This window comes from Scedosporium apiospermum (assembly GCF_000732125.1).
Source record: "Scedosporium apiospermum strain IHEM 14462 chromosome Unknown SEQ_SAPIO_0093, whole genome shotgun sequence".
NCBI lineage: Eukaryota > Fungi > Ascomycota > Sordariomycetes > Microascales > Microascaceae > Scedosporium > Scedosporium apiospermum.
In genome coordinates this window covers 157,375-177,048 of record NW_015971794.1, presented here as the reverse complement: position 1 = coordinate 177,048, position 19,674 = coordinate 157,375, and the positions used below count along the sequence as shown (strand labels likewise).

At 51.0% G+C, this 19,674-nt stretch overlaps 3 protein-coding genes and 3 pseudogenes across 3 annotated transcripts; 2 read left to right on the top strand and 4 right to left on the bottom strand.

Annotated features, from left to right (window-relative positions):
* Positions 1–564: 564 nt before the first annotated feature.
* SAPIO_CDS4598 lies at positions 565–1,545 on the bottom strand (annotated as a pseudogene; the record flags this gene model as incomplete).
* Positions 1,546–1,985: 440 nt separating this feature from the next.
* On the bottom strand, positions 1,986–3,587 carry SAPIO_CDS4597 (annotated as a pseudogene; the record flags this gene model as incomplete).
* A 972-nt stretch (positions 3,588–4,559) lies between these two features.
* On the top strand, positions 4,560–5,417 carry SAPIO_CDS4596 (annotated as a pseudogene; the record flags this gene model as incomplete).
* A 1,663-nt stretch (positions 5,418–7,080) lies between these two features.
* On the bottom strand, positions 7,081–8,629 carry SAPIO_CDS4595 (uncharacterized protein; the record flags this gene model as incomplete). Its single annotated transcript, XM_016787112.1, has 5 exons — positions 7,081–7,543; positions 7,624–7,978; positions 8,040–8,130; positions 8,195–8,262; positions 8,362–8,629. The coding sequence occupies 5 exons, from the start codon at positions 8,627–8,629 to the stop codon at positions 7,081–7,083; spliced, it is 1,245 nt and encodes a 414-aa protein (XP_016643221.1).
* Positions 8,630–14,596: 5,967 nt separating this feature from the next.
* On the top strand, positions 14,597–16,345 carry SAPIO_CDS4594 (uncharacterized protein; the record flags this gene model as incomplete). Its single annotated transcript, XM_016787111.1, has 5 exons — positions 14,597–14,691; positions 15,148–15,393; positions 15,487–15,494; positions 15,564–15,638; positions 15,702–16,345. 5 exons carry the CDS (start codon positions 14,597–14,599, stop codon positions 16,343–16,345), a joined length of 1,068 nt encoding a protein of 355 aa, XP_016643220.1.
* A 1,704-nt stretch (positions 16,346–18,049) lies between these two features.
* Positions 18,050–19,471, bottom strand: SAPIO_CDS4593 (uncharacterized protein; the record flags this gene model as incomplete). The annotated part of the gene is made up of 5 exons (XM_016787110.1): positions 18,050–18,093; positions 18,180–18,358; positions 18,432–18,653; positions 18,730–18,926; positions 19,061–19,471. The coding sequence occupies 5 exons, from the start codon at positions 19,469–19,471 to the stop codon at positions 18,050–18,052; spliced, it is 1,053 nt and encodes a 350-aa protein (XP_016643219.1).
* Between the last annotated feature and the right edge of the window lie 203 nt (positions 19,472–19,674).

The window sequence follows — 19,674 nt, the reverse complement described above, 5'->3', positions numbered from 1 at the left end:
TCTGCTTGACTTCTCTGAACGTCGCGTCGAGAAACCTAACGAGCTTCACGACCTCATCTCTATGGTGAGCAATGCAAAGTGACTGGGAGGAAGACCAAGGCATTCCTTGAGGGATTGCTGCCAAGCAGTGACTCTTGCCGCTGGCCACATGAGTCGAGACGAACGACCCTCTCTAGCTCGCCCCTGGTCTCCTGAATAAGCTCGGAGAAGCCGTGGCATACTATTGTCAGCTTCTTTTTCTCAACTGCTCCTCTTTATGCTCTTGAAAAACGGGTCTAGGCGCTGCGCATCCTCCGCTATCATTTCGTAAACGTTTTGTGCACAAAGGTGCACGATTCTCTTTCCCCTGCTTACGTACCGTCAAGCGGCCCTGGATGGACCATGGATATCTGCCAGCTGCGACCACAAGTAGAACTATGAAAATAGTATCACAGCGCTCAAGGAACTTATTCACTTTGGAAGCTAGGACTAGCTTCCGAATATTACATCAGGGCCCGTTCCGCTCTTGCAAATGGCCCGCAATATCTACCGAGAGGGGCAGTTCGTTGAGACGAGCACGCTCTCTCAAGGGACATAGACGTCAAAAACACTTGTTGCCCCGACTCCTTGGACAACGCCTCCCCCAGGAATGTAAATCTTGCCTCCCACGGCCGCAGCCGATGTTCCATGTCTCGGTAAATCCATCGGCTCAAGCTCCTCCCATTCATCCTTCTCAACATCGTAAACCTCGACGTTACCAAACACTCCATTTGTGCCCTCTTCAGGATTTCCTTCGCCGCCGAAGACATAAATCTTCTCGCCAACGGCAGCAACCGATATTCCTCCCCGTGCCGTCGGCATTGTAGCCTCACTCGTGGTCCAGCCTGACTCTAAATCCTCGAGATCAAGGATGAAGATCGTATCCCTCACCTTTTGGAGCCCCGACTCCCTGCCACCGACAACGTAGAACTTTCCATTGATGACAGCCCCGCCGCCGTGGTCCCTTGGTGCGGGAATCTTGCTTGCCTCTTCAGGAACCTCGAGCCATTCCAAAGTTTCGAGGTCAAAGATGCTCACATCGTCCATTGAAGCCCTCGTGCCGGGAATTCCTCCAGCAAGATACACCTTACTACCGTAGACGCCCATGACGGAACTCCCTCTCTGCAGACCATCCGGGATACTTTGCAGTTCCTCCCACTCGTCGGTTTCGGGATCGTACACAAAGGTATTTTTGACAGCGGGCCATCCGCTCTCCCCACTCAATCCTCCAAGGACGTATATTTTACCATCGACGCCGACGACATTGGGATGATTCAAGGCGATGGGCAGAGGGGAAGCTTGATTCCAGGTATCAGTGGGAATGTCGTAAAGGAGCACGTTATCCGTCGTGGCGCCGCCCTCCACCAGCCCGCCAACCACAGCAAGTAGCGAGTCGGATAGGGCGACCGTTGTGTGTTCCTGCAGGGTTCCCCCGATGGGCACGGAAGCCAGGGGTTCCCATCCTTGCCCTGCACTGGGAATGGCAGTGGCAGCAATCCCCAAAATAATGTCTTTGGCGGAGATCATCTTGTGTGTCTGATGTGAGCTATAGTGATATTGAATGGTTCATTTCTCAAAGTGGAAAGAAGATTCTATGTTGATTCCTTTTATACAAAGGTATATTAATTATATTCCAATGCCGGTCGAGCCCCCAACCCGAGACACGGTTCCCACCGACCGCCCATTATTTCCGGGGCACGACCCGGTCGGGATCTAAAGTGGGGATTTTGAGCGGGGAAGGACCCGGTCTAATGTCCCGTCTTGTCCCGGCCATATCTTCCAAATTGAATTCGACTCAAGTGCAGCCATAGACGACGCATCATTAGTCTCAAACACACGCCAAAAAAGAAGATGTCTCACTATCTTGACAAAGAATACATATCACCTTCGAAAAAATCAAAATACCATCTACCTCAAAAAATTATATTCAGTTTCAATATCGATCGATCCCGGTGAGAGATCAGATACTAGTCTATGCGGTTCCTTCGGCACATTTCCTCATCATAGTCACCAGGACATTCAAGAGCCGTGTGCAATAGTAGTAGGATTGCATACGCCCCTACCAGCCACAGAAGATTGTACACAACGGCCATGAAATACCGGGAATCATTCTCGACATCATCAGATGTCGGACAGCAAGCAATTGCTTTACATTTAGGAGGCGAAGGACGACGATTTCCCTCGTTTTTGGGGAATGAATGGCGAGTATTGTCTTCGTCTTGGGGAAGGGGAGAACGGCCAGAATTTCCCTCACCTTCTGGAGACGGAGGGTCGCTGCTCCTCCCCGGTTCAGAAGAGGAGGGAACTCTGCTCGTAGCCCGGTTTGTCGACGCAGAGGAAATACTTACCTCAACTTTAGAACTCTTTCCGGCACTTTCAGCAACTATTGAATCTGGCATCCCATCCTCCGCGTCCGGCGAATCCTCCGGCGAGCCAGCCTCTCTAGACTCGACATCATTAGCGCTCACTCTTGACGTCTGTTCATGGTCCGCGCCCAGTGGGGGCGCCTCCTCATCGTCACGCTTCAACCCGAACATTAGTTCATAAAGAAGCGCATCAATTTCGGCCTCGAAAGGCGAATTTTCGGGAGAGTTGTCCAGCGAACGCACCGGCGAGCTAATATCTGAAGGCTCTTCATCATTAGCGCTCACTCCGGACGCCTGTTCATTGTTTTCGCTCATTGTGGATGTCGCCTCATCATCGGGCTTCGCACCGTACATCAGCTTATGGAGCAGAGCGTCGATTTCGGACTCTGTAAACGACTGTTCCAGGGAGCCGCCCGAAGAATGCTTCTGTGAGCTAACATCATGAGCGCTCACCTTGGACGTCTGCCCATGCCTCGCGCTCATTGTAAACCCCATCTCAAGGAGCGCCGCATCAATGTCGACCGGCGAGTAGCTCAGAGAGCGGAGCGACGAATGTTCCGGCGAACCTACATCGTTAGCGCTCACTCTGGACGTCTGTTGATGGTTCGCGCTCGCTGTGGACGTCGGCTCATGGAGCTGTGATTCAGTTTCGGCCTTGATAGACGAATTCACCTGAGAGCTGCGCTGGCTGCGTTTCCCGAAGCGTTGGGCTTCAATTTGCGCCCATTCCGCTGCCAATTTGGCAAACTTGTCAGCCATCGGGGTGCCCGGCGGCGGCGGCGACGGCGGCGATGTGGCTTCGTTGGAACTGGACTTGGCCCATTTACAACAGCAGTTGTCGTCCATGTGCATTTGGAGATAGTCGTGACAGCCCCAACGTCCAGATGACTGCAACTGATTGATGTTGTATTCTCGCCTCGCCTCGGCTTCTTCCTTCGTCTTGGGGAAGCCTGTGGCATCAATCGGGCTATTGATTGATGTCCAGAGGCTCTTCACTGATCGGTGCAGAAGATTGATCTGCCCCGAGTTGTAGGTGGCCCCACTCCCGAGAAATATTGGGCTGTTTGGTGTGAAATCCGGATTCACATTTGTGTTTATTTTCAAATTTAACGCTTTACGGATCCGTTCATTGTTGGATACTACCGGGATTTTGTTGTTCTTCAAACCTGCCCCGCCCCCGATAGGGCTCGTCTTCTCCGACATGTCGGGAGTATAAGCCACAGGGTGACTGGGCTGTGAGTGTTGGATGGTAGATAGCTTCGTAGAAACTGGTGTGTTTCCAGTCGCTCTGGAAGGAGAGAGAAGTATAGAATAAGAGTCGAATGAGAGGGAGAGAGCGTGTTTTGTAATGGCAGGACATTCGAGTTGAAGCAAGTCGAACCTCGACCTTGAAGTTATACTTGGAAATTCCGAGGCCTGCCTTTGGGAAACTGCCGTGTTGAACAGAGCAATTGTTGGCTTTGTAGCGTTCGAAGAAAGCCATTGTTGGCCTTATGACGGCCTAGGAGAAGATGCACTTTGTTCACGACAATACGTTCACTGTTTCTTTATCGTTGGGGGGAGTATCCCAGATAAACAAAGTAGTTACACTATTGTAATGGAGATGAATACAGTGAATCGAGCAACAAGTTTCTCTTTCGCAGCTGACGAACCTAGCCTGTCCTTGGATGGAGCCGCTGTCCCTCAAATCACGCGGCGACAAAGACTTGAAAGGCCCATAATCTCCAAGGATAATTGGAAACCGCTTGCTTGGGAGTGATCATTGTCTAGATTGAACCTCGGCCGTCCAAGAAATTAGACTATGGAAAAAGCTGCCTGGGGGTTTCTCGTAAGCCACATTTATATCCTTTGTTCGGGGAAACCAGGCATATAAAACTGCTATCAACCATTACGTGCTTTCGGTCTTTGAAGTGATGTTCGCTGTTCTCTATCGATGAATGAACCCGGTCTCTTTTTGTTTCCGCATCCGCAGGAATCAAGGGAGATATCGATACCAGTATGGTCTCCATGAACAAAGGACCGTAGTGTATATAGAAAGGCCGTCTTCGAATCCTCTCGATTCCGTATTCTGGTCCCGTCAACTCTCACCACAGTCCATAAATCAACAACTATACACCACAACACGCGTCAACTCAACTATCCAATCCACCCATAAAACCAAAGCCACTTTCGACCATGGATACATCCATGTTCACCACTGCGTATTGGAACAACACTGAACACGCGAAGAGTGGAAAAAGCCAATATGAACCTTCCAAAGAGCAATGGAACGCTGCGATTCTGCTCAGCCGCCTTAATGCCGTTGCGAATCAATTCGAAATGCGGATGACCCACGACGTAGACCACTCCAAGACGGCAGACCAACTGGAAGAGATCGAGGATATGCGGTTCAGTATGAAAACCAGGGTCTCCTCGGGCCCAGAGACGAAAGACTTTCTTGAACGCCAGCTCTGGAATGTCATCGAACGCCTCGAGGACTGTGCGAGCTCCTCGTCCAAATGCACAACCAAGCTCTATTGCGACTGCCAGATGCCGCTGTTTGAGTCCGACACTCCAGCCCGGCACCCTTGGTGTTTCGACATCGGGGACGTCCTCATGCAGCGGGGGTTCGAGGACTTCTTGGTCTTCCGCATCCGCCAGCAACAAGACCGCCTCGCAGAGATTCAGCGGAAGCAGGGGAACAATTCAGACGTTCCCTTGATGGGCGGCGATGCCGAAATTCTGGGCGTGGAGGACGCCTATCGTGGGCTTGGGGCCTTCTTCAAGAGCTTTATCATCAGCCAGCCCCCGAGCTTTGACGCATTCCTGAAGGCCTGGAGGAACATGTGGGCAAGCCCTTCCTTCAAGCCCGCCTTTCGGGACCAGATGAAGTCGCTCAAAGACGCGGCCCGGCACAGGGCTCTAGAAGATTACCATACCAGGGGATCTGGCCACCAAGCGAATCTTGCCAAGAGGGCCACCATGAAGCTGAGGCGTCGTCTAAAGAAGCCTGCGCCGCCTCGACCCAAGGGGGATGAAGAGACCAAGAAATGAGTTTTAAGCTGCCGGCCTCCATTCAGGGGCCTCTGGCCGACTTTTTATCCTACTCCAAGCGGATTTTTTTTGTTCCCCTCTTTTTCTTTTCTATCATTTCCTGATTTCTTTCTGTTGTTCGTTTCCTTTTCTTTGTCTCGGTTCGCAGTTTCGATATCCGCCATAGTTAATAAAGGACTATGATGAGGGTATCTGCAAGCATTGATAGACCGAGCCCAGAAGCCTATAGTGGAAAAAAAAAAAAAAAATTTAATTCAATGCCAGAGCAGGTGAAATAAAGTGCTGGTTCTAGAGCCACCATAGGGACTTGGGAGTGATTTATCCATAGCCATTTTGTGACATCCGGCAGCTGGGGAATTACAGAGTATGAGCACGGATTTGGGTGTCATCTAGAAAGCTCCTGTCCCTTTCTCTGCTATTCGTAACTGGAGGAATTTTTGGATAATTCTAGGATCGAAACCTCTCGACTGCTAAGTAACATTGCCAAAAAGGAATGTAACAGAAACTGGACCGTTCGCCAACGCTCCCGGTCCGAATGCAAACAAGAACGTTTGGCGCCGATTGGGCTTTACGAAGCAGTTTACGAAGTACGAACCCTGGGATGTACCCCAGCCTACCCCAGAGTCGTGCCACCGACCTGCATTTCCGGGGTGTCAATCATTTCCCTTTTACGAAGTACAACTGAAGCTGAAAGATGTGAGTTGTAAGTTTTCTGAAGCAAGGCTGTCCCCTGTTGGACATGGTCCAGGTTGCGGAACCATCAGGCTGGGAGGGCAAGGGCTTTTGCTTCTTCCGACAACCATAGGTAACAAGAAATGCCCGACGACACTAAATACTTCGTATTCTTCGACCACAAATGAGCACCGACTCTACGAAGTAGGTACAGCTGCCGAATACTAGGAAGTAAAGCGACATTAAAAATACCTCGGGAGATTGGTCGAGGACGGCAATGGGGCTGAGGGGCAGACGGCCAGCCATTAGCACAAATACCCCTATCCCTCTATGAAGTAAGTGAGAAACAATTCAGGCCAGGACAGAGAGGAATGACCTCAAAACACATTGCCAAAAAGAAAAAGAAGAGAAGAGGGTACCGTTGCGAAAGGTAAAAAAATTAAAGTGAACAAGGCATCAAAAAAAAAAGAAAGCTCCCATACCCGGGTTCGAACCGGGGTCAAGGCCTCACTCTCATGAGTGTGAGAGGGCCCTATGCTAACCACTACACCATATGGGACTGACTTGTGACGTTGGAAGGCAAGATGCTTCGATCCCACATGAATCTTCGTTGGTTTGCCTTGTAGTCTTGTTATGTACTTGCTGTTGGTGATGGGGGCTGTCCTGCACCTTCCCAAGGAGGAGAGGAGTGGATGGGAAGTGGCAGGTGGCAGGTGGAAGGCGGAAAGAGACAAAAATATTGATGGAATGGCTCCTGCCTTATCAGGGATCAGTTTGTTTGTGAGGAGAAGGAGCAGAGGAAAACAACAGAGACCTAGACTAACTGCTCATATCTGTGTTTCCTTCTTTACACTTTATGTACAATCATGACCATTTCCCAGCGAGAAGCCTCCCACATTTCTTTTGATTCATCATTTCAGGACCATAATACACAAAGAAACAACCAAACCAAAAATTCATAACGGTTACAGGAAAATCTATTGCCTCCTTTTTACATCCACGGCCTCGTCTTCTTTTTCTGTCCCAGGTCTGCATCCTCATCGTCTTTGGTCTCGGCTAGGTTCGCGGTGCTCGTGTGTATCGTAAACTCGATATCCCGACGGATACCGCGCTCGGGCGAACTGCTCTTACTCGCCTCGATATCGCTGAGCTCAATATTCCGTGACGAGACGATGGCGCCGGTGCTCTTGCTCGAGCTGCCGTCGAAGTTGTCGCCGTTGCCACTGCGAAGGTATCCGTTCTTGGACGAGTTGAAGGGCCGAGAGCCGTTCTTCCCAGTTCCGCGACCACCGCTGCGACCGCCGCTGCGGTAATTGCTGTCGAGACGGCTCCTGAGACCGAGGCGGTAGGAGAGGATTCGGACGAGGGGTTGGAGGGCGGGGAAGCAGGCGACCCAGAGACCGACGTGGCCTTCGATATCGGTCCAGAATGCAATCGTCGACATTTTGTAGGTCCTAGGTAGTAGAATGTGTTAGTAAACACCGTAGATAAGAATCATCAGCAACAAAGGAGAACAAAAGGGGGTCTGCCGTACGAATCAATCGCAAAGTTGGTGTTAACCATGATGGACAGTCGCACAATTCCAGTGATGACGGCGAAGAGACCAATGCAGAAGATGAGAATGACTCGGATGGTCTTGGCGGACCAGATCATCTTCGAATGGACCACCCAAATTGGAAGAGCAAGCAAGGCAAAATCGACTGCGATACCGATAGAGGCGTGTGTCCACATCATGATAGCCTCCGCATCTTTGGAGATACAGTCGCCACTGCCGGGAGGTAGCCAGAGAACCTTGATGTCCTTGCACTCGAGCAGCCGGAACAGGAAGCACGCGATGGTCTTGAGAATGATGACGACACCTACGCCGTAGACTAGCCGCTTGTAAAGTTCTACGACAGTCCGTCTTAGCCAATGTCTAGAACGGAAAATCAGGTCTGATTGGCATCTTACTGTCATTGCTCATTCGGAGGAGGAAGGCGACGATGGCCATGCGCGTGAGGCCAACAACCCAAAAGTACATCAAATGCTGAGTTGTAAGCGCCTTCATGAAGTTAGCGACGCGTCTTTAGCTTCGGGGTTGCTCTGTCGTCCTCTTCCGAACGTACTGAGAAGAACTTGGGAATGAAATATGGCGGCACGAAGTCCATATGGGTGCCCGAACCGAACCCGACAGCTAGTGAACGACACATTGATCAGTCCAATCCCATTCCTTGACTTTCCTTGACCTCTTTCCTAGCACGATCAAATGTAGATAGATCCTTCGAAAGCGCACCTCGAATTTCCATAGAAGAGAAGGACACCAAAGCGGCGTAGGCGATGAATCCAACCAAGTCATCCAGACCCAAACCCTTCACGATGAAGGCACGCGTGCCTAGCCGCAGGATGATGAAGAATGTCGAAAAGGAAATCAGGGCGATATTGAGATTCCGCTGAAGATATCCCTTGTAGCCGGGCGTCGCGGAGAAGTCGAAATCTAATGGGGGCGGCCCGATGGCCTCGTTGCCGGCTGCACCAGCAGCGGCATCCGGTGATGCCGACATGTCTTACCTATCGCGATCCTCGATAACTCGTCCTTGTTTGGTGTTTCGTCGAGCTCAATGGCTGGAGGACTGATACATGTAGACCAAACGTCAGCAAGGAAGAGTGGAACCCGTCATCCGGGGCACCATCTTCGATATAAATTGCGTCTAAGACAGGTCCATGTCTAACATAGTAACAGTTGGGAGACGGTTCGAGATTGGATAACGAGAGATTCGCACGCCCCCAATTCCAATTCATGCAGACAAGACACACCCCTCGAAGCAATCCCATGTAGTGTACTTACAACTGCAAGTACGAAATCTGCGCCATGCCCTCTCTCGACCGAGTCTCGCTGCTCCTGCGACTCACTATGTTAGACCCACACGAAGTACCCTGGGTGCTCCCACCCATAAATTCGTTCCGTTCCCCCACATTGTGCTTCTCGACGGGCCCCCGCCACTTGACAGGTACTTCGTCCAGGGCAGTACCCCTTCTCCTTTGGCTGAGTACAAAAGTGATGTATCACACAAAATGCTTGGCTACTGGCAAGTAAGCTTCATATGAAGCCAGGTCTCCCCTGGATATACTCGTATGGTACTTCGGAAAGCAACGGTATCATGGATGGATTGGTACTGCGCGTTATACCTAGTTGCCCACGTTCCTCGAGGTTCCATTTAGCAAGTGGGGATAAGAGTCTGGACTGTATTATGCAAAAACAAGAATGGTATGCATGTCCGAGCACAACGTCGATTGGGGAGATATTCACAAGGTTATGACACGAAGGGAGATACCCCTTTCCTTCGTACGAAGTACAGAGTCGTAGTGTACACTACACTGTTGGAGTCGCAGTAGTGAAGCGACTCCGGACTAAAGTGCAGGCTGCTGGAGGGCATGTCATGGTCGCATCCAGCTCTCTCTTAGCCCCTGTCTTGGTACAGAGACTAACACAGGACTTGATTACTCTCGGGACTCGGCGAGCGAGAGATGGGGCGAATGGCGGGCATGAGCACGATCTTTGATCGCTGGCGGAAATAAATAGCACGTAGATTTAGGAAATGATCGTCGAGATCAGAACCATTCGAAGCTGAGAACCGTCAATGCGGTCACTGGGTGCCGATCAATGGGGTCGGAAGAAGGCGTGACGCCACGAAGAACATTTTTGGACAAGACCAGCAGACAAGACTAACAGCCCGACAAGGTACTACCTACGAAGTGTGTCTGTCGTTGGTATAATAATAGCCCTCTGTTATATCGTGAAAAAAAATGCACTACATTAGTCTGAGACGCTAATTAACGAGGTCTTGTGAGATTATTTGTCGCGTACACTACACTACACACACTGGAGCGTAGAGAAGGTCCGCTCTCGCTCGGGTAAGACGGGCGGGGAATTTAGTAGTATGGTTGGAAAAAGGGGCCGCTATTCGAAAAGCCCGTGAGTGAGGCCTGGTGTTGTCGCTCAGACCTTTTCTTGTGTCCTTTGGCCTTTTTGAGGATGGGACTCAACCACTAAACACCCTTGTATGGACGAAGCCCGAAGAGTGCCGAGGCGCACCGACGATTGGAGCTAAAAATTACGAATAGTAGTATACCACAGAGGAGGACTGGGCTGGAACTCGGAAGCAGGAGGAGAGCTGGCGAGGACCGAAATGAGTTTGGCCTGGGCAACTGCGTGGCGTCGACTACTGTAGATGAGAAGCGACGGATAACAAGGACGGTAAGACCTCAATTCATTCATTAGCCACCTTGCACTGCTTGCAGGGCCTAATTTATGATCCACCTTGGAGGAGTCGTCGCGCTTTACGAAGTCCGAGTAGTATAATGCGGGCAACAGGGAAAACACGAACTTCTTCGCTGGTGGTCATCCAGTTTCTCAGGGGAGGCTCTTTCTGAGAGGGGAGTCTCGAGCCTTGTTCATCTACGAAGGAGGGCTAAGGAGGCTTTTCATCTGATATCTAGTGATGATCTCTTGCGCAATAGTAGTGAATGCGCGATGTGGGTACTTCGTACGACTGTCAAGGGGTCTTCCAAGATCGGCCTCCATCGCTCGTTTCGATCCGAAATCGCAAGCTAGTTCGCAAGCCTCCGAAAAACCTGGGCTAGATCATTACTTCATAACAGCGATGATCTCGCCGCATGCTCTAAGAGAGAGAAGATCCCCCACGTCCATCACCAATTTCATACCTCGTACGTCGCGAGATAGGAGTGAATAACTACTCGCAATACTTCGTCCACGACGCTGGAATCCCCTTCTCCCCCTCGTGGCCAAAACCTGGGTTGCGAAAAGGGTGGGTGGACGACATGCCGCGCTCCAATAGGAAATGACCCCGCGAAACACCTGGCTGTAAAATTTGGTCTTCAGAATGAACTAGTTTACTTCGTACCTCGCTTCCACAGACGAGTTCGAACGTGAGACGCAACACCCTGCAAGATTCTGCTGCACGACGGACGAAAGACGAGACTACGAAGTACTGCGCCAGCTCGAAGGAGTCAAAGAGTAATAAAAATAATTAGTGTCATTATGAAGTACTCCTGGTGTTTTACTCGTTTGATCAAGGGACTTCGACTCGGTGAAGTTAGCCAGGGTCGGCTCGATTACCGAGGTACACTCCTCTCCGATTTAGACAGGAGCTGAATGAAAGGAGCTCGGTGGATACGGCATTCTTGGGGAGTCAATCAAGATCAAGTGGACTTCGCGTGCAAAGTATTAGTGTCGTTCACGATGCGGCGTGGCTGCTAACTTCTCGGAGGATTTGAGAAGGGAGGGAACATGAACCGATCAATTGGTAAGTTCACTTCAGTTTTTGTGGTCCCTTGGAGTGCTGGAAGAAAAGCTTATCTACCACGAGCTAGACAAGAGTCGAATTAGCCTGGCTGCGCAGTCGACGAAGTAGAAGTCCCCAGTTGACTCGAAGGCCACTGACATGCCCCGCTCATCGAGTCATGGTATCGGACGATGCCAGTTGGGGGTCATACCATCCCAAGCACCAATATCAGGGAAAACCCTGCCACCCCAGACAGACATCCCCAAGAGGCTTGTTTGACAGTTGTTTAGAGATGCTCGAAGACCGCCACAGAGCACGTTAAGCCGGATGACGGGCTGAGACTCAACGGTTATGTGGGTGATGGATGTTGTACTTGAGAGTTCAACGGCTACTCAAGATGAGACCGCACAGGCCTTTCTAAGGAGGTGCGGGAAGAACTTGAAGGAATGGAAAGAAGGATGGAGGTTTCTAGCGAGGCGAGAAGATGGGCCAGAATGTTCTCTTGCAGAAAGAATTAAGTACAATTTACCGAGTAGAATTTGCCCCGTCATCTGAGATTAACCGTTGCGTCCATGATTTGGCAACGGAGATGCTCAGATACATCAGATTTTTTTGTAACATCTGGGAAGTAGATATCAGTTCCCTTCAAGCTATCAGTGTTATGCTTGAAGTCATCAAAAGTCCACCCTGGTGCGCCCATTCGAATCCATGAAGTAGTAACCATTACATTTGATACACTCCGAGTACTTCACTGCTTCGTAGCCCGGTGAAGCTTTGGAAACCTCACCGATCTCCAGGACACACTCCATAGCAGCACCAACGAAGATGTTAAGAAGACCCTGCTTCGTACAATTACTACCCCGTACCATACAGTAGATAGAGAACAAGAGATGTATCAAATCCAACAGCCAGCCGCACGTGTAGTCTTAGTGTGTTCAGCGCAGAACATCCCTGTCGGGAGTGTCGGCCGCCCACCACCGCCGCCCACTCTTCTCCGCTTAAAAAGCACACTCAATTTTAGTATGAATTCAGTCCAAAAATGAGGGATTTTAGCTTTTACGGCGTCGGCTTGAATGGATTGAGTATGACTAACCCCTGAGGTCAAGCATTGCAAGCAAGTAACACTCGAGACCCGTTTCCGAGGATGCCAGGCAGCATGTGGCAAAGACGGCCCTGATCCATGCCAAGCACTTCACATGGTACGACCAGCGTTGCATTTTATATTACAGGTGCATCAGGGTTGTAATCTAATCAAGACTGGGGTTCGTCCTGTCTTCGCTAAAGTCCTTCAATTTTTTTTTCTCTTTTTTTTTCTTTCCCTGTTTTTGCGATTCAATGGGTGGTCTGGTCTTGGTCTTACGTCTTGCGTACTGCGTCAGCTCCCTGCCTCTTGCTCCGTGCAGACCCTGTTCAAGTGGGACTCTGCAAAGGAGTTGCGCTTTTCCCGATCCGCCCTCAACGACCATTGCAAGAGGACGGGGGATAGAACGTTATTGTTGATAATACCAGACAGGGTGCGAGGAGACCGGGGTTTTGGGGTTTTGGTGTCCACAGGATTTCTATTCTCCCAACCCTTGTATTCCCTTACTTCGTTCTCATGGACGCCAGCCACCTCCTGCGAACACCAGTGCTCTGCTGTGTAGCGGATGTTGACCAGCGGGGTGCACCCACTATTGGCAGGCGGCGTTAGCGTCGTGTTACATCTCGGGCTTTGCAACTCTCGGGCTCTGCGAGGTAGTGTCAGTGGTCAATTAAGTGATCAATTGATGCAACATCGAAGGTCCGCCTGCCGTGGATGTCGCACCGAAAGCTACGATGTCGGTCAAAAGGCTGAATTGACAGCTTCTCCGGGTCTACGTAATCCCGGTGGACTAGAATGGAGGGAAAAAAAAAAAAAAAAAAAAAAAAAAAAAAAAGGAAAAATTGAATAGGAAGAAGAAAAAGTCGAGGTTGCTTTGTCCATCATGCATTTAATATGATCCATAGTCAGATGCAACATAACATCGATGCATCCCATACATAGCCCTGGCTTGGGGTAGCATCCTGCGATCTGTCACTTTCCCCATACCTCTTCTGGAACATTTTAACGAGGGATTACTACTGTCCTGCTGGTAGAGCATGGCATCGGCAAACTGCCGTGGCGCAAATCAACCAAACACTTGAAGGTGGCTTGCCTATTTCTCGTTCGGTTTCTTCAAGTCCTAGCCCCGTTCGTCCACGCTGAAACGACGCTCGAGAGGCCTTAATACTACTTTGAGATTCGCACAGATGAAAGAGGAAGAAGAAAAAGATCCCGTGCTTCTAGACCGTCTCCATACCTTTTCCTACTCACTTCGTAACCAACGGAGTAGTAGCGCCAGGCTCCTCCTGGATTCCCAAGCCACACTTCAATGAGTAACGTCTGCCATTTTAGGACTTGGTCGGTTACGTTAGGGACCTAAAATTGGCTGGTTAGCCCGCATGGGGTCTTTCACCCGAACTAGCAAGATCCATGCGGACCCATGCCGGATCCATGCCGAACCCATGCCCGGAGCCGGAGGAGGTGGAGCCATTCCCGGTGGGGTAAAAACTTGACATTGGACTTGCAGGCTACTTTGGCAGCTTGTCAACCAATCCTATTGTCCTCTTTCAATGGTACGGAAGAGTGGGTAGAGATGAGGTATTATATCGATTGATACGTACCTCCTTCGGAATAGGACCCAAAAACGAGCCAACGAGAGGCGGAGCGCAAAGCGCAAACGCAGGAAAGAGACGCAGATTGCGGTTCGCCTCTGGTCATTTACGAAAGGACATCGAGGGGTCGAGCTGTCTGATTGATCAATTGAGGCCATGGAAGTACGGAGTACGATTCAATAGATTAGCTCGTACAAGCTCGCACCAACAAACGGCTTCTGTGTTGCCCTGTGCTTGTCTGGCGTGCATGGATTGCGGATTGTGCGGATTGCAATGAGGGGAGCCAAGAGGAGTCCTCGTCTCTCTTTCTGACCGTAATCTCGCCCCTTATATCTTGCTTTTTGTCCCTCTTCTTGCTTTCCGAGGAACGAGATATATTATCCTCCCGTCTTTCTCCTTCGCAGCCAAGTTCCCACATCCCCCGAGCCGAAGGTCTTTCATTCCCAGCCGCATCCTGACCCGAGGAACAAGGAGCGCCCAGGTGTCCAGTCCAATCGTTTTTGCTTTGACATCTCTCCCGTTACATCTTCTTCCCTCGTCAACGGAGTAATCATGCAGCTCTCCTTCCTCGCTACGGCGCTTCTTGCGCTCGGTTCTGCCAATGCTGCCGCAGTCGGTTGCTGCCAGAACTCTGTGAGGCGCGAGTGGTAGGTCTCCCCCCTCCCCCGTCCCGAGATCAATAGTTCCTCTCTTCATTTTCTTTTTGTTTCAGCCCCTCCACGCCACCTCCCCTCCTTTTTCTCTTCCCTTGGTCCACGGAAGTCTGGAGAAAAGTGTCTGTTCTCGATTGCCTGCTTTCCAGTACCCCATCATCCCGCTAGTGCCCTTCAGTGAGTCCTGTTGAGTTGAAAGAGATTCTGCGTGGCATTGCAGCGCATTCGTTCAACGCCGGCGTGCTGTACCCCATGATTCGTGCAAGCACACATCACAACGGCTTCACATGCACGTCGGCATGATCATCACCTCCCGGACCTCCTTGGCTGATCCACCCGCCCCTCCATCAGTCTCTTACCCTCGACACATGACATATTCCCGTGTGGCAAAAGAAGAAATATAGAAGGTGTCCGCGGAAGCTAATATGCCGTGCGCAACCCGAAATACAGGAGGACGCTCTCGACCAGGGAGAAGCAAGCCTACATCTCGGCAGTCAAGTGCCTTCAGAGCAAGCCCTCGCAGCTCACGGCCACTTATCCCAACTCGGCGAGTCGTTTCGATGACTTCCAGGCCGTGCACATCGACTTGACCGAGCAGTATCACTTCACGGGTCCTTTCTTGCCATGGCATCGCATCTTCATCCACCAGTACGAGTTGGATCTCAGGAGCCTTTGCAATTACAGGGGCTTCCAGCCGTGAGTAGTTTCCCTTCGATTTCGTTGACAGTTTTTCCTTCTTTTTTCCCCACTTGTGTTATTGTGGAGCGTCTGTGCTAACATCTTTGCTAGATACTGGGGTATGTCCATGGATGCATTCAATCGCGACGCGTCTTCACAGATAAAGTTTACTGACATGTAGATCACAGACTGGACCAAGGACTCGGCTACGGAGGCGGCGTTCCTCTCCGCACCCGTCTTCGACGCCGTCAATGGCTTCGGTGGTAAGTTTCTTTTAGACTCAATGGCATCTGAAAGACAACTCCTGACACATAATGCCTTTTTAGGGAACGGCCCCTTCGTTGATACCTCCGAATTCAACGTCACCAATGTCCCTCCCAAGATCCCCGGCAAGACCGGTGGCGGCTGCGTCCAGGATGGCCCCTTCGTCGACATGACCGTCACCCTCGGACCGGGCGCCAGCCTCGACTCCAACCCACGCTGTCTCCGCCGCGACTTCAGCTACTGGCTCATCTCGCGCACCCTCACCCAGGATGTCGTGGACTGGACCTTGGCCGCCACGACATACGGTGAATTCGACCACAGACTTCAGGGCACCGGCATTGAGCCCGAGGGCATGACGATCCATGCCGGAGGCCATCTCGGTGTCGGCGGAGACATTGGCGAGATTGGCAACATGTACTCGTCGCCCGGCGACCCGCTCTTCTACCTCCACCATGCCAACCTCGACAGGCTGTGGAACCAGTGGCAGAGGGTCGACTTCACTAACCGTGTCGCGGACATGACTGGCCCTGATACCATGTTTGCTTATCCCTGGGACTTCTTCGGCCCTGTGCCGTATACCAACATTACTTTGAATACGCTGCTTGACTTTAAGGGTCTCTTGGGACCGAAGCCCACGGACAGGTATGTTGAGATCAAGGATGTCATGGATATTGCGGGCCCTCGCCTTTGTGTGTCTTACAGGTAAAGGAGGAATGAGCTTGGTTGTTTTCTTGTTACAAGATTGATTCACGAGTGTCAACTTTAGTCTAAGTTGCTCGTACGCTTCGGCTCCCGTTTTGCTCTTCTTAAGCAAGCCTTCGAATAATTAGTACATAATAATAGTACACGTGTACATGATTCCTAAACCAAATAAATCTCGACATATTCAATTACAGATGGCGTGTACAAAAGTTCAGGACTTGTGGGGTCAACTCCTGGACCTCGTCGATTCGTGCAGCCAGCGGACGGCGACCTCATCTTGATGTGTCTGAGCGTCATGCAAGCACAGATTTCTTTGGATACGATTCATACTACGACATGCACAAGAAAGAAGTACTTGTGCAAGAAGAGACTTCTTGCTTTCTTTGCACAATGTTCGTCCACTTTGTCCTGTTCCGCAACATCAAATGAGAAGAGCCTTCCCCTCCCCAACGCGTCAAAGAGCCATTGGGGAATGGAGCTCCGATCAATTTTCGAAACAGTCGACTCCTAACATGAGCCGTCTTTAGTCACCCCATGTCTGCCTCTACTCCAAGGGGAATCTTTGAGAGGGAACGGGAGACATGTCAACCGGCATTGCCCTGATTTCATCCTTTCATCCCCGCCCCGCTCCCGGACAAGGTCAAGACAGAGCCCTGCTCGAATCAGACAGGGATGTGAGGGAGGGGAGTGGGAGATCTGTGTCCCTTCATATGTCCCCTAGTAGAGAAGAGGACGTGAGTCGCATAGGGTAAACACTTCGCAGGAGATCGGCACGATATGCATCTAGATTGCGGGGAAGGATCTTTTCCACCTTGTACGAAGGATTCCTTTTTTTTAATATTTCCCATTTTACTCGTTCGAGCTCTTCGTCGAGTGCATAACGTGTGAAGTAGTGTAGCCTACGAAGTAAGAATGCGGGATTTTTTTTGCTTCTCACAGGGAAGAGGATCCGTCCATGGCTTCATTTCCACTGTTTTAAATTCTACCCACGTCTGGGATTATAGTTTCCCCTGCCAATCTCGCGGCAGTGAAGCCCGGCTCCCTTGGATTGGAGAAGAGATCAATGGCAAGACTGACTCCAAGTCTACAGCATCATCGAAATGAATCTCACCATCAAATCAACCTGGAATGATAGGTAAAGAAGACGCTGATGCGAACAAATGTCAAGAAAAGGATACGCAATCACCCGCGGGCATGGCATCAAGTGAAACGTCTCACCATATCTGCTCTTACGAAAGAAAACTTATTGAAAAAGACTATCACAAAGTGGGAGACAGAGACGAGGAAGAGATGGAAAGAGACAGTTTTTGGTCCCGAGACTCGAATGTTGTTCAAATTGACGTTTATTTAATTCGGTTTCTCCACGAAAGAAAGAGCAAAAAAACAGATCAGACAGAAAAGGGATGAGAAGCGGTAAAGAGAAGTTGAGAAAAAGAAGAAAGAAACAAGACTTTCTCTTTTCGTTAATTTTCTGTTGTCATCAAATTAAAAAAAGGTCAGGATTCGCTCCCTTCCCTCGTGCAGTGTCCTCTCTCCCCCAATCAACCTTCCCCTTCCTTTCCTCCTTTCTTCCTCCCCTTATGCTCCCGCAAGAAAAATAGGGCCCTTGGAAGAGATATGACAAGCACTTTAAACAGGTATGCGGGGAGAAGCAAGTTACGATGCGAGGAAAATCTTGTTAACAACGAGTGGTATAAAGTTGGTTCGCTTATGCCTTGACGATGGAGCCGCCAAGAGGGAGAGCCTGGAGCCCTGTGGTTTGTGAAAAAGGTAATGGTTAGCCGTCCGTTCTCGGGGAAGAAAAAGCAGTACCTTCTTGGGGAATGGCAGAAACTTACAGCCGTCGACGGGCTCGGGGGCCTGCTGGGGAATGGTGCAAGCGTTGTACTTCTCGGGAGGCTGGTAGTGGAGGCCGGCTCCGGGGCAGTCGTGGTTGAGGTTGCAGCCCTGGTCCATGGCCTTCTGGAGGGTATCGTCCTTCCAGCCGAAGACGTAGTCACCGTGAGCAGCAGAGCCACTGGGAAGAATCTCTCATTAGCAGGGGTTCTTTGGGTCCAAGCGTGGCGTGTCTGAATAGGAACGACACTTACCCGAGATCCATGGAGTAGATGAAGGGGTCGGAGCCGTCGGTGGGCCACTGGCTCTGGTCGGAGAACTCGGTGACGTTCCACATGAGCTCGAACATGACCTGGGGAAGCTTGACGGGGTGAGAAGCAGGGCAGGCACCACCACCGTTGGCGCCACCGAAACCACCACTGTAGGCGACGTGGGTCTTGTGGTCGACGGAGTCGAGGTTCTTGCCATCCCAGCAGCTGTTGGGAGAAAAAGACCAACGTTAGCATCTTCGCTGCTTGCTGCTAGCGGCTTTTAAGGAAAGCAACAACTTACGTGGGGAAGATGATGGTCTGACGGATCATCTTGCAAGTGGGGCTCTTGGGGATGGCAACGGTGTCGGAGCCGGAGCAGGGAGCGCCGCCGACGAAAGTGTTCTCGTTGGGGGAGGTCCAGCACCTGTGGCAGATGTTGCCCCTGCTGACCTTGCTGTCCTCGGTGTTACCGGCATCACCAGCAATCATACGGAAACCCTATTCCAAAGTCAGCTGGATATCCTGGAGACACAGACACGGGGAGAGAAGAAGAAGAGGATCCCCCCCTTTTTCTCTCTCTCTCTCTAAAACTCCAAGCGGAACTGCTTCCGCTTCATCCTCAATAGACGCACCTTGGCAAAAGCAGTGGTCTTTCCGCTGGGGATGTAGTAGACATCAAGACCACCGTTGTTGATAAGCTTGCCCTGGGGACCACCATTGCCGACCTGCTGGACACGGTGGTACCGGCCGTCCTTGGACTTGAAGAACATGACGGCAGTCCAGTAGTTGGAAAGATCCTCAACGAAGGAGCAGGACGTGCAAGTGGACTGGGCGGCGAGATCGTGCTCGGCGGGGTCCATGGTGATGTTGAACGAGTTACCACCGACAATCTGGTGAAGATGGGGGGTGTAGAGCATGCCGGGGTTGACAATGGGGTCGACACGGTCGACGACGAGCTGCGAGCACGCGAATCGAAGCATGTTCTGGCCAGCGACGTTCTGCGCAAGGAGCGCGGCCGCGGCGGCGAAGGAGAGGGTCTTCATTGTTGGCAAGCGGGAGACCCCTTTTTCTTGGGAGGTTGTCTTGTTAGCTCGAATGAGGGAAAACGCAAGGTAGGCGTGTAAGAGAGAGAATGAGTCTCGACACTCGACGGTGGACCAACAGAGCGAACGGTGGTTGGGTTGAAGAAGGAAAGGAAGAAAAGAAAGAGAAGGAGGGTAAGAAGAACTGGGAGATGTTCTGTCAT